Genomic DNA, 16,664 nt, shown 5'->3' with positions numbered 1-16,664 from the left:
ACCCCTGCCGCCCCCCGCAGGAGCCCGCTGGGACCCCACATGGGCCACCTATCGGGCTGCCTCGTAGCCCCGGCCAGCTGAGCGCCGCCCGGCTCGCCCTTGGGAGACAGCCGCCCGAAAGGGCTCATTACTTGCAGCAAATTGGGACTTCTCCAGGGGAGGAGGGTGGGGGATGCTCGCAGGCTCCCAGCCCGCCTGGAAGCGTCCGAAAGCTGAACGAGCCGCCCTGCAAAAACACACCCCGACGGTGCTCGCTGCTCGGACCCTGCCGGCGCTGCGGGCCCGGGGAGGGACCCCCACCCCCCGGGGGCAGGTTGGCAGCATAAACAGGCGAGAGCGGCTCTAGCCCGGGCGCCGCAGTTTTGTTTAAGATGTGCGGCTCCCATCTGTTGCCGCGTAAACACACGCTAGCGGGATGCCTCATGCTCCAACTCTTCGGGGGAGGGGAAGGCGGGAGGAGAGGGGAGAGGAGAGGGGAGCCGCAGCGGTAAAAATCCCCCCACCCCCAGCCTGTCCTCTCGCTAACCCCAAGTCCCCCACGCCTCCCTGGACGGGACCCCCCTGCGCCACGCGGGGCGGTGGGTAGAGCTCCGCAGCCGTCCCGGAGAGTTTATTTTAGCTACCACCTCCCCTGCGCGGGCCGACCCCCCGGCACCGCGACCCTTCGGAGGGGGATCGGCCCCGCGGCTCCCGGCCCCTTGGCGGGGCGCTCCCCGCGGCGGCCAGCGTGGAGCCAGCCCTTGGCGTGGGGAAGGGGGAAGCCACGTCGGGGAAAGCGTCCCCGCTTCCCCGGGGGTGCTCTGGGTGACAGGACACCGCCGTCCCGGTCCCCGCAGAGGCCGTCGGGCACCCGCAGCGCCAGCCTGGCCTGGCAGGCAGCTTTGCCAGTCCCCCCAACCTCAATTTTTATTTTTCGCTGGGTCTTAGGAGATCCACGTGGAAGCCGTTAACGACCGCTCGATAATGATCGTGACAAAGGCATTATTCAAATGAGGCAGGTAATTACAACCAGAAGGCGCCGCCTCCCCTTTTGTTCCCTTCTTTTTGCGAGAGAAACTCTCGCATTGCATGCCGTTCTGACGGTACTTCGTCGGGAATCACCTCCACGGCCTCGCACGTTAAACCACGTACGTTCACGACGGTAAATTACGGGCCGAGCCCAGCAGGATCGCCTCGGAACTCACGGGCAGTTGCTGCCGCCGGTCTGAACAGCACATCTCCGTAGGGCTGAAATCTGCAGGAGCCCGCAGCTCCGACCCAAGTGATGATAGTACTTTTCCCTCCACAAATTAAGGGATTCAGGCTGCTACGTGCGCTCGCTCCCCCCCTCCCCCCCTTCCTCCAGGTAGAGTGTTCCAGGCTGCGGTGTGCTTTTTTTTTGCCCTGGGTTGGGTTGTGGGTTTTTTTTGTTGTTGTTTGGCCATGCTTTTTGACTCACTGGGAGCCTGTTGTTTATTCACAAGCATTACGGTATCCTGTTAGCATTCCGACCAGGGGCTGCTCACAGATTTGACTCCGATGATTTCCTGGAGGAACATGTGGAAGCAATAGCGGGGTTGTGCACTCAGCCGAGCCGGGGATGCGCTGGTGGCGGGCGTGCAAGGGGCCGGGAGCCCCGCCGGGGACACTGCGGGCCCAGCCAGCAGCACCTCAGCCCGGGAGCGCTTTCCAGGGCAGCCGGTTCTGGTTTCTGCCCCCGCCCCCCCGGGGCATCTTCGCTTCGGAGGTTTATTCTCCTTAGGAAAGAGAACAGGCACTGTATGCTGGCGCTCGCCTCCGAGAACGAACTTCTCTCTTGTTTAATACTGAAAGGAAAGAAGAGGTGCGGGGTGTGTGTGTGAGCCTGGGAGCGGGAGCAGCCCCGGGCGCAGCGCTGGGCCGGTGCCCTCCCCAGGGGCCGGCGGGCGGGCAGGGCCTCCCCGCCGCTCCTTTCCTGGGGCTGCACTGCCCCCTCTCCCGCGGCCGCCGCATCGCCCCGCCGGCCCCGCTCGCCTCCCCGCCGCGGAGCCCGCCGCACCGGGCTCCTGGCAGCGCCCCGGCAGCTCCCCCGGCCGCCCCTTATCGCCAGCCGATAGCGACGGTCAACAAAGCAGAGATAGCCGGTGCTGGCTCCCCGGCGGGGATCAAAGCTCCGTCTGGAGCGTGTTCAAACAGGAGGGACGCGGCCGTGCGCTGCCCCGGCCCCCGCAGGCACCCCCGGCCCGGGCGCTCCTGGGCGTCGCGCTGGGCAAAGCGGAGGCAGAGGATGAGAAGAGCTTCCTCGGTGCCGTCGGAGCAGCGGGGCTGGGGGGGCTGGCTCCTGGCGAAAGTTACCTTTCGTTGCGTCTTTCATTCATAAACGTTAGTGAGTCGTCTCTCCCCCTCTCTCCCAGTGCCTCCCGCTCCGGGCTGCCTCACGGCCGTCCGTCCAGCTCTGGAGCCCGAGCCGCAGCTCGGCAGTGTGCAAAGGACACGAGGAACCCGCGAATTCGTTTCCAGATCCAACTGCCCATCCATAAACTCACAATGTGACCGTGGACGCCGAGCCCGGCGCCCGACCCACCGTCCTGGAGGGTCTGAGGAGAGAAGACTCATTCATGAAATTGGGAGCGCTCGGAGTTTTTATGAAAGTTTTTTGGGCTTTTTTTGGGGGTTGTTTTTGTTTTTTATTTTCTCCCCCTGCAGTGCAAAACTCCCCGCTCCCCCCTTTCCTCCCCCTCGCCCCTGCCATATGGCTAACCTCCCCCCTCCCCTGCAAGGCTGCTGAAATCTGGAGGCAGAGGCTCGCCCCCCTGCCTGCGTAAGAGCCTCCCGTCGGCGCGCCCGCCTCCGGCCGCGGGGCTGGGGGCGCCGGGCGAGCCAGGGCGGCTCTTATTCTGAAGGGGCCGGAGGGGGGCTTCATTTCCTGACAGCTATTTACTTAAAGCAAATGATTAGTTTTGGAAGGATGGACTATAACATTGAATCAATTACGGGACGCGGTTTGTGAGACCATTACAGTCGGATCGGGAGGGAGGGCGAGCGGGAGGGTAAGAGCGCGGCTGAGCGGGGAGAGTCACAAAAGACGTGGACATATTTTGGATATTTTACAATCTGCAGGACTGGGGCTGCGGATTATAAAGGAGAAGGTAAGAGGTGAGGGGCAGTTTCCCCACCTTTTTCTGTTTTTCACCTTTTCTCCCGCTTTTTTTCCTCTCTTTAATTTCTTTTTCTTTTTCTCCTCCGTTTATTTGTTGTTGGTTTGGTTTTGTGGTTGTTTCTTTTCTTGCCCTCTTTCCCCGACGCTCTGAGCCGGGCGGGGAGCTCCCTCCCGCGGGGCGCGGACGGCGGGGGGCGGCGGGCGCGGGCGGCCCCCGCGGAGGGCAGCGCGGAGCCGGCCGTCGGGGCGCGGCGGCGAGCGGCGCGGGCAGCGTTAATGACAAACACATTGGGACGGTGGGGGCCACCGCTCCGCATTCCTGCCGCGGGGGCGGGAGCGACCCTCCGGGGCTCCGCGGGCAGCGGCGGCGTCCGCCCAGGGGGGACGGGAGGACGCGCACCGACAAAGCAAGCGGCTCCCCCTTTTCTCGCATCCCTCGCTCCCTTCACCCGGCTGCTCTCCCGTCCCTTCCCCCACCCTTTGTTTTTCACCACCTTTCCCTCTTCAGACCCCCCTTCCCACCTCACTCCCCCTGACCGGGTAGCCTAAAACGCCCCGAGATCTCGAGCGGGGGCGCGCACACAACCCCCTCAAGGCAACCCGAGCGCGATCCCTGCGCGCCCCGTCTTTTTTTAAACGTCTCAGCAGAAGGGAAGATGCTGAATTTAAGCAGGACTGGTACCTGGAGCCCTTCCAGCTTACAGCTCCTTCTCGCAACGGGAACGCCAGCCCTGCCGCATGCCCCGCCGGACTGCTGGAGCCCACCGCCCCCTTCCCCGGGGGAGGGCAAAGCCTTCGCGGCCACCGTTTGGATTTTGTCAAGCGCGGAGGCTGCAAACTTGCCAGACTCTGCCAGGCTGGAGTCCCCTGGAAAAGTCCTAGGAGCAAGTAGGAAATGGCTTTTTGGCTCTCCGCGGCATTGCTCAACATTTTTGGACGCGGACCCCGCGGCCCAGGAGCCGTTCCAGAGAACAGGACTTGAACAGCTTTTTCTGGAGCCAGCAGCGACAGCTCTAGCGAGGCAGCAGCAGCCCCGGGGCGCAGCCGCTAGCCCCGGGGCTTGCCCACATCCCGCCGGGAGGGCGACCGCGGCGCAAAGGAGGGGGCGATGCCCTGGCCCCCGCCCGGGCCGGGGGCACGTTTCCAGCTCCCCTCGACGGCATTTTCGGCGCGTCTCTTGCAAACGTTCCAGCTCCCTGGCACTCCTCCGGGGCCCAAGGCTGCGCGCCCGGGGCGGAAAGGGCATCGCCTTGGTCGCAGGGGGACCGACGGACCCGTCCCCAGGGCTGCGGGCACATCGCTTTCCCTTGGTCCCACAGCTCTGAACAGGGGCACAACATCTGTCCCCCGCCGAGACTCCCGCCCCCTCTCCAGACCCCGCACCCTCGGGGTCCGCGCCTCGCCCGACGGAGAGGGCTGGAGAAGAAGCCCCGGATGGCAGCGCCAGCAGAATTAGCCAGCCCCGGAGGGGAGCACGGCTTCGCTCTGCCCCCTCCGTCTCACCTACCCCGCTTTTCTTTTTCCCGGCTACCTCGCATTAAAAAAAAACCCAACAAATAATACCGCTCCAGCTTGGCAAAGGCTTTCCTATTGTTTCCCAGACAAACAGCGAAGTGGCTGGGAGTTGCCATCTCTGCTAGGTTTGCTCCGCGTCCCGGGCAGCCTTTGATCCGCAGCGGCTCCAGCCGTCGGGCTCCGCTGAGGGGCCGCGGCCCGAGGGGGAGCCCCGGCAGTGTCACTTCACTGCTCCCTGGGGGCTGCCGCCAGGGCTCCCCGCGGGCAGGCAGGGTCTGGCAAGCGCCTGCAGCCTGATGGGGACTGGAGAGTGTCAACATACCCCCCTCCCCCCATTCCCACCCCGGTCCCAGCTGGCTGTAGGTGGCCTGCTGTCTCCCCGACAGGGCGCACCAGGGGAAGGGGGGCAGGGAGGCTTGTTATACCCTCGGCATCTCCCAGGGCCGATGCAGGGCCCAGCTGGGATCCCTGCTCGGCTACCTTAATTCCGTGTCCCTGGATGGGGCAAGAGTCGGGATCAAAGCAAGGAGACGGGCATCAAAGGTTCCTCTGTCATTGGCTGAACAAAATCTGAACTGTGGAGTCCCGACTTTTAACTCTGGGTTTAGAAATGCTAGGGAAAGATCTCCCAGCAAGGGTCTTCGGCTTTAGCTTCTAGTTAACAAAGAGCATTTTAGAAAGGCCCTCAGCTAAACAGCAGTTTAGCCAACCTCGAAGCTGGAAAAAAAAAAAGTTTGAAGAAAAATGAGACCGCACAAAGCACTGGGATTTAGGAGTCCACAAGCAAACCAGCTCTGCTCTCCCAGCCTGCAGGCGCTCTCCTGCTGCTTTAAAATGAGACCCCTTGTTCTGGTACTGCTCTCCCGGCACCAAGGGGCAGGAGGTGTGCCAGTCCGGCTGCCATTGGGCACTGGGGCCATCTTCCCTGTTATTTGCTTGTTGATGTATGGGAAATCTTCATGCAGCTGTGAGGGTAATATATAGGTATGCGGTTTCAAGAAAGCAGGAAGTAATAAATATTTTAATAAAATACCTCTCGGCAGTACTACAGTATCGAGCTAGGATTAGAGTACAGTGTATATAGACAGAAAAAGTCTCACATACCCCAGACCTTGCTGGTTATTTCCAGCTATACCGGTTGGTCTAAAAATGAGGGTGAAATGAATAACCTTATGCAATCCTCACCTTGCTTGCGTCCTTAGTTCAATTCATGGCCACAATGGCACTACTTCTGCAAGTGAACCCTGAAAATTTTAATAAAAGATGTTTGCTTTGCCTGTTTTAAAGACCAGTGAACTACTTCTGAGAGGTTATTTTTCCTGGTGGTGGCAAGAATTGCTGATAATTTTGAAAAAGCAAGCACGCAAGCAAACAATCCTTTCTCTCCCTCTTGCCTTGCTCTCCTGCTTGACTCATCTTTTTCAGGCCAATAAAGATTTGGGCACCCAAGGGAAAAGTTTGCAACAGCTAGGCTTCCCAGCTCTTGTGGTCAACAGAGATGGATTGTTTTTTCCATGCAGTGCTTCTGAGCACTTGAGTTGGGATCTGGGGTGTTCTTTGATTTGATCCCGAGAACCTAAGTGAGATGTTATTCCTTGGAAGTGCCAATCCTTCTGTCTGTTTGCTGAGACAGTCTGGAAAATCCTCTTTGGACTGAGGAGGGGAAATTCAGACTTTGCAAATTTCCCCCCACCTGTAGCTCCTAATCTGTCCTTGAAGGTTAGGCTGCAGAATTGGGGCTGACTAGTAGGCTTATTGGGTAGCAGCCATCACTGTGTGTCCTGCAGAGCCTGAGGTGCTCTGCAGGACCCCAGCACTGGGCTAGTCTTGGTGCATGGTTATCCCTGTGTACAGGTTATGATGGATGCAAATACTTGTAAAGGGGTGTGGAGAAAGCCTTATTTGAGAAGAATACTTGTCAGGTTTTTTCATTGAAGAAAGTTTGTTTTGTTGTTTGAGCCCTTCCCCAGAGAAACCTTCAGACCCATCTGTTAGCACCACAGGGCAGCTCTGTTCTTATGGAGAGCTGAGTTTTCAATTTGGTAATTGAGAACCGAGAAATGTTTCAGGAGGTCCTGTCTGAACTTTTACGTTTAGCTAGCGACATATGCTGCAAGGAGGAAATGTTCCCCTCTTTTCTTGGGCTGGCCTTAGCTCTTCCTGGAAAATATCAGTCTTCCCAGAAGGACAGACTGCCACTCTGACAAAATCACCACTGAAATTATCCAGCCCTTTCATAATAAAGATAATCACATCACTACGTGCCAGTATTTGCAATCCAGCTAGTGTCTTATCACATATGTAAATACAGAGCAATAGGGACCAGTTGTTGTTTGTTTGGTTTTTTTTTTTTTGTTTGTTTTGTTTTGTTTAAATAGGTGAACTCGCATGGAATTAAAATGTAAGAAATCGGAATTTTAAGTTGGTAACAGGAGAGCCAGTCTATATTCCTTCTGCTGCGCTGGAGACTAGCGTTGTCTTCTGCTCGACGTTTGGCTCACTAATGTGAATCAACATTGCCATCCAGTGGCCAAGAGGGCGAACTGCAGTGACCGGGTAGCTGGCAGGAAATCAGTCTGGTAGTCTCCAGTTTTCTGGCAGATGGGCTAGTTTTCTGTCTTGAAAGAGGTCTTTGTTTGATTTATTGCGGTACGAAAAAATATATACCGTTGGCTCTTCTTGGTCCACCGCCGTGCTTTCTCTCTAGGTCGTGTAGAGCAATCACCTTAGGAACATCAGCATTTTCTGAACACCTATTTCCACTGGATGTCTGGATACGTTTTTACTTTGTCTTCTGTGGTGCAGTCAATGAAACCTTTCTTGGTAGGAAGCCAGTGCTTGGCAGTGAGTGTTTGGAAGGTTGGTTCCTTGCTGTTAACAGTTCTTCAGGTGTTATTTTCCTGATTTTTTACCACTAATGCACCCAAGAGAGATACTAGGATTTCAGTCAGATCTTTCAAACCCCAGGGGTTAAAATAGATGCAATGGCTGTTTTATCTTGGGCAATCAGCCTTCCCTGCAGAGAGTATGGCAAACCCCTTGTGGCATCATCTAGCTTTCACTATACATGCCCATGTTACTATTTTAGCTAGCAGTGTTCAAGGTATGCAAGGAATGAAGATTGACTCAAACTTAAGTTGTATGTGTGTTGTCAATACTGGGCTTCAGCTTTCATAAATCTACTGGCTTCAATGAGGTTACACCAACTTACGGTTTGATGGAGCGGTGGTAGGAATTGAACCTGATGTATTTATTCAGGGCTGAGATTTGGGTGGTTTAGGACAAAGAGGACTGCTCTGCCATAAGGAAGGTGGAGAAGCCAAATATAAGTGCATAGAAAATTCATTGTTTATAAATAAACAAAAGCACGTGAATTGTACCTGCTTGGTGTTGTGGGAATGAGTAAACTCTCTCTTGCTCACATGTGTGAAGTTGTACCGGTATTAAATCCTGATTCTGGCACTGACGTGTGAGAATATGCTGGTGATGGGACTCCAGCGTGCTCAAGTCAGATGCATGATCTAACTAAATCCAGTTCAAATACATTTTGAATACAGATGATGGTGAATCCTTAGTACATTCTGTCTGTCACAGTGAGGAAGTGTTGCCCTGGGAGTTGATGAGATTAATGGGTCATTGAGGAAAGATCAAAGCTTTGGGTTGTGAAAGAATAGCCAGATGGAGAAAAGAAATTTAGTTAGGTCCTTGTGTTTTTAAACTGCAATGGTAGATTGAGGCACTCAGCTCTTACTGATTTCTATGGCAGCCTAACCAAGACAGCAAATTCAAAGTAGCACTTTGGAAATGTCATCACGTGTACTTACAGCAGTGTAGTCACGGGGCTTCAGTCTTCACCTGCACAGGTTTGGCCCTCACACACAGAGCTCTGCAACAGTGCAAGTCCACTTCAGCAGAGCTTCTGCAGACTGGTGTACAAAAGATGAGCTAGCTTTGTTTTTTCTCCTTCTGTGCTGCATCACTTGCACTGAATAGTCTGGAAAAAACAACATGGAAGGGGGAGAGAAGGAAACTTGGCAGACAGTGGGGTAACATTGTCTTGTGGATGTTGGGAGGCTAGGAGTCAGACCAATAAAGCAGACCATGGTAAGCCTTTAAAGATTTACAACGGGTTACTTTATCAGAAAAAATTACAGGATATAAATGTGATAAAAATGAGTAAGGATGCTGAAACCGAGGGACTTCTTTGATGCCCAAGAGTCTGTTATCAGTGTGAGACAGATACATAAATACATGGCAATTATTGCTAATTGAAGAATCAGGCAAAATGCCTCATCTCTGCTGGAATGTTGTCAGCTGAATTTCCCAAGTTGTTTGTACATGTTTTTGAGGCTGGTAGTTTGTAAGTCTTCTAATCCTGCTTCTGAGACATTTTTTTGATTATGTTTGATTCAAGTATCAAATACTTTTTGCTTTGCAAAGGCGTACTGTCTGCTCTGCACGTTGCGGAAGGACAACGGGATAGTTCAGAAACAGTCCTTGGCATGTGAGCATTTAACTCCCATACGGCACTGGCATAGTCATAATAACTAGATGCACCTACGTGCTTTCCCATCTCAGCATCAGGAACTGAATACGAGAGGGTGAATAGAAACTCTCCAGAACCTTGGAAAAGTAGTCCCTGTCTTGGCACATCATCCTTTCTTTTACTCCTTGGTGTATGTTTCAGATTAGGGGCTCTTCCATGCAGTCTTTTTTTAATCTATATTGGCTTTGGGCCAAATCCAGTTACTATTAAAGCCACCAACAAAATGTCCATTGATATCAATGGGAACAGGGCTTGTAGGAGCTCGTCCTTTGGAAGTTATCTAGCAGGCTACTTGAGGGTTTTAAGTAGAAATGTCATTAGATGGTACAAAAATTGCACAGATGCTTACTGCCATTGTTGCCTCTTCAAGACTGATGCTTTAGGATTATGTGTTTGAAAGCTGAAATTAACGCATGTGATCTATGACTCTCCATGCTGTTTGGGAGAGGAGATGCTCTGCAAACGGCAGTGCTGGTCTACAGTCTATCATGGATTTATTCCATTAGAAAATTTCAGCATATGTTTCAAATAGCTTGTCTCTCGATCAAGGGAATTCTTGCTAAATAAGCAATAAACACTATTGTATTGCATTGTATTCAGTAAGCTATATATATATACATATGTACAATGGCAAAACAAAAATATCACTCAGGATTGTACTATTTGTAATAAAAGTAGCTTTAAATTATGATTTTTCTCCCACAAAAGCTACTTGCAGCTGAAAGGTCAGATCTTAGTGCATAAAGCCAAGGCAGGTTGCCTGTGAGGGTGCTGCCTCTGTGCAGGGGTGTTTCTGTGGGCTCGGCGCCGGGGGCTGCAGTGGGTGTCAGAGCTGCTTGCAGGCTGTTGGGAAGGGGGATGCACCGGGACTTGGCTCCCTACACTGCTGGTGGAGAGAAGGGGCTGTGGTGCCTTAGCTGTGTTCCCTGTGCCAGTGATGTGCCTGTGGCCACATGTACCTCGTGGGAGGTGGTGGCACGTGTCTCGGCGAGCTGTGGGTGTGAGCCGGGCTCCCCGGGCCATTTCTCTCTGTGGCACCATGCAGAGTGTCAGGAAGCTGTGCCAGGGCACTGCAGGAGAGGGGTCCTGCAAACTCTCATGCCATTGTCAGTCCATTAACTGGCACTCTTTTGCCTTCTCCTTTCTGTTCCAGTTGTTGGTAGCTATGGGTACTTCCCCACGGACGTTCCTGATCCTGGCATGCTTTCTCACAGGTAATGTTCCATAGTCCTCTCCACCTCTATCCCTTCATAAATTCCTATTTAAGCTTGCTTTCATTGTGTCCACAATAACAAATGCCAAACGGTTGCCGGCTGGCTACAAACTCAGTTTTTCTGCCCTTCCCTTCAGTAGGCTACAAGACCTACTGAGAATGCAGTGCTTTCGCTAGCATGTGCCGACCACTTTGTCACCCCTACAGCTGCTGTAGCCTCCTGCCCGGTTTGTCCACCTGTGCAGGGAAAGTGACCCTGCCTGCCTCCAGCTGTCCCAGCCCTGTCCTAGCCAGGGTTTCTCCAGCAGCGTGTGCAGGTGTGGCTGCTTCTGTGGCCCCCCTGCAGCCCCCGTGCCACACCACCTCACCGTGCTCACCACAGCCCCCTGTGTGGGCTCCTTGCAGCCCCCCGTGCTGCACCACTTCACCGTGCTCACCCCCTGCAGCCCCCCATGCTGCAGCACCTCACTGCTCACCACAGCCCCCTGTGTGGGCTCCTTGCAGCCCCCCATGCCGCACCACCTCAGGGCACCACCTCACACCACTTCACACCACCAGCTCACCCTGCACCGCGGCTGCCTGCCCAGCTGCCCAACATCTGCCGAGCACGTGGGTTGGGAGGGGAGGGCAGGGCAGGCCTGGCCACAGAGCGCCAGACACAGCAGGGGCCTGCAGGCTGAGATAGCACGTGCAGGGCTGAGAAACGGGCTTCAAAGACAGTCTGGGTTCCTGCTGCTGGTTTATTGCACAGAGCCCACTGTCACGCCGTGGGCCTAAGTGCTTGTTTATCACGAGCTACCCTATCTGTTTTGTACGGGTCATTTGATAGACTGAAACAGCCAATCTGTTTTCCTGGTGAATTCCCTGGTTTTTTTTTAGCTTGTGAATCCTCTAATTTTCCTTCTGGGAGTTGGACCTGCACCAGCCCACCTACAAATTACTTAGGCTTGCAAATCTGAGGCAGTAACTGGAGATTGCATCTGAAAACCACCGCCACCTACAACATCTAGTTCGGTGAATTACGGTTTTATTTGGCTATAAAATTTTTGTAGATTTTGGTTAGAGGTAGACCTGATGCACAAATTTTTGTTCTAAGCCCTTGCTGCTGCCCTTTGCAGAAATAGAAGCCAGAGGTAAAATGCAGGTGTTGTTTTTGAGAACTGGTTTCTAACTTTCAGTTGTGAGCTTACTAGAATACTGACAGAACTGCCGCTTTCCCGCTTTCCTGACCATTGCTGTAAGGAGCTGTGAGATGCCCGTGACCCAGAAGCCAGCCAGCCTGTGGGATTCACCGGTCTGCAGCACAGGCGTGCCCACATTTGGGGCTGGGAAGCTGCGGTGTGTCTTGGGAACCACCTCTGTCTTCAGCTCTGTCTTCACATATTGATTTGACAAACAAGTGAGCAAGAAAACACTTAACATTTCAAAGGGAAGCCGTTTGGCATCCATTGGGCAAAGCTCTGGCTTTTAAGGAGGGCAAATTTCCTGGGACCTCGGCACATCTGAATGGTCAGGAAAAAAGCTGCTCTGGATACTCTGTGCTTTCTTTCACTTCCCCATGCTGAGGCTGTTCTGTGTGTTCATATGATATTTATTTGTGTTTTTTTGCAGGACCGTTCCTAACATTTTGCCAGCTTCCTCTGCCGACTATTGTTCCCAATAGGAATGAAATGGTGGTACAGCTGAATTCCAATTTCACGCTCAAATGCTCTGGAGACAGTGAAGTGAGCTGGCAGTACCCAGTGACCGAGGGAAGCCACAGGATAGACATTAGACATGAAGAAAACAACAGTGGCCTCTTCGTGACGGTGCTCGAAGTAGGAAATGCCTCGGCTGCTCATACGGGCTTGTATGTTTGCTATTATAACCACACTCAAGTGGAGGATGGGGAAGTGGAAGGGAAGGACATCTACATCTATGTGCCTGGTAAGTGGGGGTGCCACAGCCGTACCCAGAGTTTTGGATGGGAAAGCTGAACAGTGGGTGGTCAGAAGAGGCATATTGGTGGTGGCAATTTGCTCTCACAAGAACATAAATGACCCCAGGGCCATTTCCTAACGTGTAAATCCTGACCAACCCCTGTGAGCCTATGGATGTGTTCCTCTTCCTTTCTATTGATTTTCACATTTTAGGTAAGAGTTTCAGTTCTCAAGAAGAGGGATGAATTCACAATTTCAGAGCTGAGGTCTTCTGACCACCAGGGACTGGGTAGCAGACCTTGGTGGCCAGGTCAGCTCTGCTGTGGGAGCATGTCCAGCCTTCAGGTTTGTCTGGCCTCTAGGGGGTGATTAACGTCGATGCCAGTCCTTTCAGGGGTGACTTGGGTGGATGTTTTGGGATGTGTACTGACCAAAGCAGTGCCATGTCTGACACTAAAGCCGTTGCAAGATAAGGAAGGCCATATCTCGTTCTTAACCTGAATGAGGCTTGAACTGAGAACTGGAAAAAGCTCATGTGTGCACAGGGCCCGGGAAGAGCAAAGCAATGGAGACATCTTGGGGGTGGCTGTCACAAGGGAGGGTGAAACGAGAAGTGTTGTTGCTGGCCAGTCTGACACAAGATTAAAAATATGGTGCTAGCATGCAGTGCCCTGTAATTTTCAAAGCAAAACACAGCCTTCCCAGGCCCTGCACTGCCTTTTTCTTTAGTGGTGGAAAATCTGTTGGACCTTGAAAAAATGGCATCCCTTCTTTTCGGAAGGACCTGCCCCCAGCTTTGCCTTCCCACCTCCTTGTTCCAACTGGAAATCTGTTTAAAGGCATTCCACACTATCCATGGGATGAAGATCTTTATTGTCATAGCTGAGAAAGGCACCAGAGGCCGAGCCACAAGCGACAGCCTTTGTAAAGCCCTGTCTGGAAGTTTCCTTGGCATTGGCTGGGGTTCAGGGGATAAGTGACACAACGGCAGGGCCAGGAAAGATCGAGCCAGTCGATTTGCAGTAAATACTTTGAACAGGAAACAAAAGAGAGAAGAAATTGCAAATCATCCTGCAAAACTGTAGTATGTTGTGAAGAAGATGATGTCTGCAACTACAAGAAAGACTGTGGAAGGGGGAAACATCAGAAAGCAGTAACAGGACTTGTTTTAAAGGCTATTTAGCAGTGGCATTAAGTCTTTTACGTTCACGATATGTGATTTGAGGACAGTGATTCTTCCAAGACTTTATTTCCATTTCCCACAACGAATGTGAAGTGTTTGTGTTCATTCTTGCAGCAAGATGTTTCAGCAGAGGCTGCAGGCTTTGGCGCATGTATCTTGATTTCCAAACAGCTCTAACCAAATCACCAGAAGATGTTGTTGCTGTTAAGCAGTCTTGCAACTCGATCAGTGAAGGACTATAAAGGCAAGAGATGGAAGATTTCTTCAAGAGTGCTTTTTGGTTTGGTTTTTAAAAGCCTCTAGACATCAGCCTACCAGATTTTCAGGGCAGAGACACCCTGTAATTTTTTCCACTCGCTAACCATCAAGATGTCATAAATGCAGAAACATATCCTTTTCTCCAAATTATAGAGAATGTTTCTGTTCCCACTATAAACTTTGTCTTTACAATTGTTTTTCCTGCAATGAATTAGGAGGGCAATGGGTGGCAGCAACCCACTTTAGCCAAGGAGGATTACATTGAGACTTCACACAGTATCCTATTTTCACTAACAGCACACAGAAAACCAAACTAGGTGAATCCTGTTTCTGTTTTAAATTACAGTGGGAAAATGAATACATGGAGTTGGCAGCATCTTTGGCATGGAGCGCTGTGTTTGGAATATTGCTACAAAGAGCCTGCCAATGCAGCAGAAAGTCTATTGTTGGAGGGATTTGGATTGCTATTTATTAAATTTTATTATAAAGCTTTGCACAGAAGCTTCAGGCTAGCAGGGATTATTTGTTTATTCCGAATGGCCAAGTGGAGATGATTTGAGGGCTATGCTTTTTACGTTGGCTGTGTTATGCAATTATGTTTTAAACTCAGACTTTGGATTGGCTGGGTAGGGAAGTTGGCATGCATTTTGTTGACTTTAAAAGAAATAAAACTACCAGGTGTTTGTTTGCTTTTTTTTTCTGGTTAAATACCATATTTTGAAAACCACATACTGTGACCATAATTAGCTATGTCTCATAAATGTAATGTTGGAGATAAGTACCTTGAACTATTTTTGATGAAATGTGGCTTTAACAGTGTTCAGCATAAACAACATGCAACTGATTTCTTATTTTTGACATGGAAAGTGTTTAGATGTTTTATTTTCTTTTTAACTTTCCCCCCTGCTTATGTATTGGTTAGGAGACAGCTACTACTATCAAAGGAAGAAAAAAACATCTAATTGAAGAAGAGTGATTTGTGCCAATAAAAGGGAGGATGTGTAATGATTTTTTTTTGGTGGTGAATGTTACACCTAAGTACAAAATCTTGTGTCATAAAAATAGGGTGTTTTAGTCCAAATTGTTCCCTGAAATCTTTGCCGTACTTATATCTTGATAGAGTTTTCTATGGTAAAGTGAAGTCATCTCTACTTTAGTCCCCAGCAATTGCATGAATGTTTTCACATCCAAAAGTGATTTTCTTGCTTTTTGTCACTTGGCATACTTTTGCCCTCGCTGTAGGAACATGTCAGAAGCAGGTCTAAGGGGATTAATAATACTTTGCATTTTTTGTGGGGGGATCTTTTGTATTTTTCGCTCTGTGTCCTGAATTGCCACAAAGGAGCCCAAGACCTTTCCTGTTTTGTGCTTAGGTCAAATGTCTTGCTAAATGTCACATCAAATAGCAGAACTGAGATACCACACACAATTACCATGCCCTACCTGCAAGCTCTGAAAAAGTGGGGTAATAAATTTTACAATCTATAATCAGTCAGTGTTATCCAATTCTTGTACGTGGACTTACTACAAACGAGACAGTGTAAAATTACCTCTTGTTTTTTACAGACCCAGACATGCCTTTTGTTCCTTCTATACCAGAAGACCAGTTCATCCTAGTAGAAGAAGGGGATCCCACCGTTATCCCTTGTCGGACAAGTGACCCAAATGCTCCAGTGACTTTAGTCAACAGTTTAGACAAGGCTGTCTATGCTTTCTATGACAGCAAACAAGGCTTCATAGGGAATTTCCCTGCGGGGTCATATACATGCAAAACAATGGTTAAAGGCGTGGAGTTCAAGTCTGATGAGTTCCTCATCTATATTTTAAGAGGTACTTATTTTTGTTCATAAAAAAAAAAAAGAAAAAAGAAGTAATAATGTTCAACCCAGTTCTTTCCTCACACTGTAAAAGCCCTGTTAGCACCAGCATCACTGGGATATATCAGATATTTCCCCAATGATGAGCTCCTTGCTCCTCTGGCGGTATTGCCAGTTACTTAGTTGCTACTTTATTTAGCAGTTGCATACAATTTTGATGAGAATGAAATGTTCTTAACTTTATCTCCTCTCCCAAATGTTTGCAAGAAAAGTCTTCCATAATCCATGTATTTTCATCCTGTTTGCTGAAACATATCTTAAAAGACATGGTGTTTCCCAGTAGCTTCAAACTGTAGGATTTTGGATATTCTGAAAAACAGCATGATTCAAATATTTTAAACCCCAGGTTTTTATTGATCAGCAAGGGATTCTCAAAGACAGTCACTAATTAGCAAAGTGGGAAATGCTTTTATACTGAGTGCCTTTTCACAGGGGCATTTGAGATAGGAACTTCTAATTGAAATATTATGCATGGATCATTTCTTTGTAGGATTGAACTCAATGCCTGTACAATTCATGCTTTAAATGCAAATTGTTTATATCAGTATAAGTCAGCAGCATATTCACTGGATTTTCCAGGTAATTTCTCAGTAGAGGAAGTGAAATGGAAATGTCCCCCTGAAATTGCACTATGTGAAAACTGCATATTTAAAAAACCTAAATCCGCTCTCTCTCTCTTCTCTCAGCTACTTCACAGCTGCCGGTTGAAATTGAAGCTCTTAAAACTGTCTACAAAACAGGCGAGACCATCGTAGTAACTTGTGTGGTCTTTGACAATGAGGTGGTAAATTTACAGTGGAATTATCCTGGGAAAGTGGTAAATCTCTTTTTCTTTTTTTAAGGTGTTTTGTTTTGTTTGAATGTTTGTAGTTACTTATTGGGGAAGAAGGTGGGGTTGTAAATTTTTCTTCTTTCCTCTGAATAAGGACAGCTGAGGAGAGAAAACAAAGTAATTTCTTTCATTTTTAGATTACCACAAAAAGGATTCAGTCTCAAAAATTAGAGTTTGCTGTTAGTAAGTATGCAAACATGAGA

At 50.3% G+C, this 16,664-nt stretch overlaps 1 protein-coding gene across 1 annotated transcript in view; it reads left to right on the top strand.

Moving 5' to 3' along the window:
• The first annotated feature begins 2,842 nt into the window (after positions 1–2,842).
• PDGFRA (platelet derived growth factor receptor alpha) overlaps positions 2,843–16,664 on the top strand; it is a 35,493-nt gene continuing 21,671 nt past the window's right edge. Inside the window, exons 1-5 of the mRNA XM_037382990.1 lie at positions 2,843–3,107; positions 10,333–10,393; positions 12,004–12,318; positions 15,319–15,582; positions 16,316–16,446. Of these exons, the coding sequence (XP_037238887.1) occupies positions 10,345–10,393; positions 12,004–12,318; positions 15,319–15,582; positions 16,316–16,446 (759 nt within the window). The 5' untranslated portion in view covers positions 2,843–3,107; positions 10,333–10,344. The remainder of the gene's footprint in view (positions 3,108–10,332; positions 10,394–12,003; positions 12,319–15,318; positions 15,583–16,315; positions 16,447–16,664) is intronic.

The sequence above is a fragment of the Falco rusticolus genome, chromosome 1, assembly GCF_015220075.1.
Source record: "Falco rusticolus isolate bFalRus1 chromosome 1, bFalRus1.pri, whole genome shotgun sequence".
Classification (NCBI taxonomy): Eukaryota; Metazoa; Chordata; class Aves; order Falconiformes; family Falconidae; genus Falco; species Falco rusticolus.
Note: the sequence above shows the minus strand (reverse complement) of the source record. Positions and strands in the feature narration are given on the sequence as shown.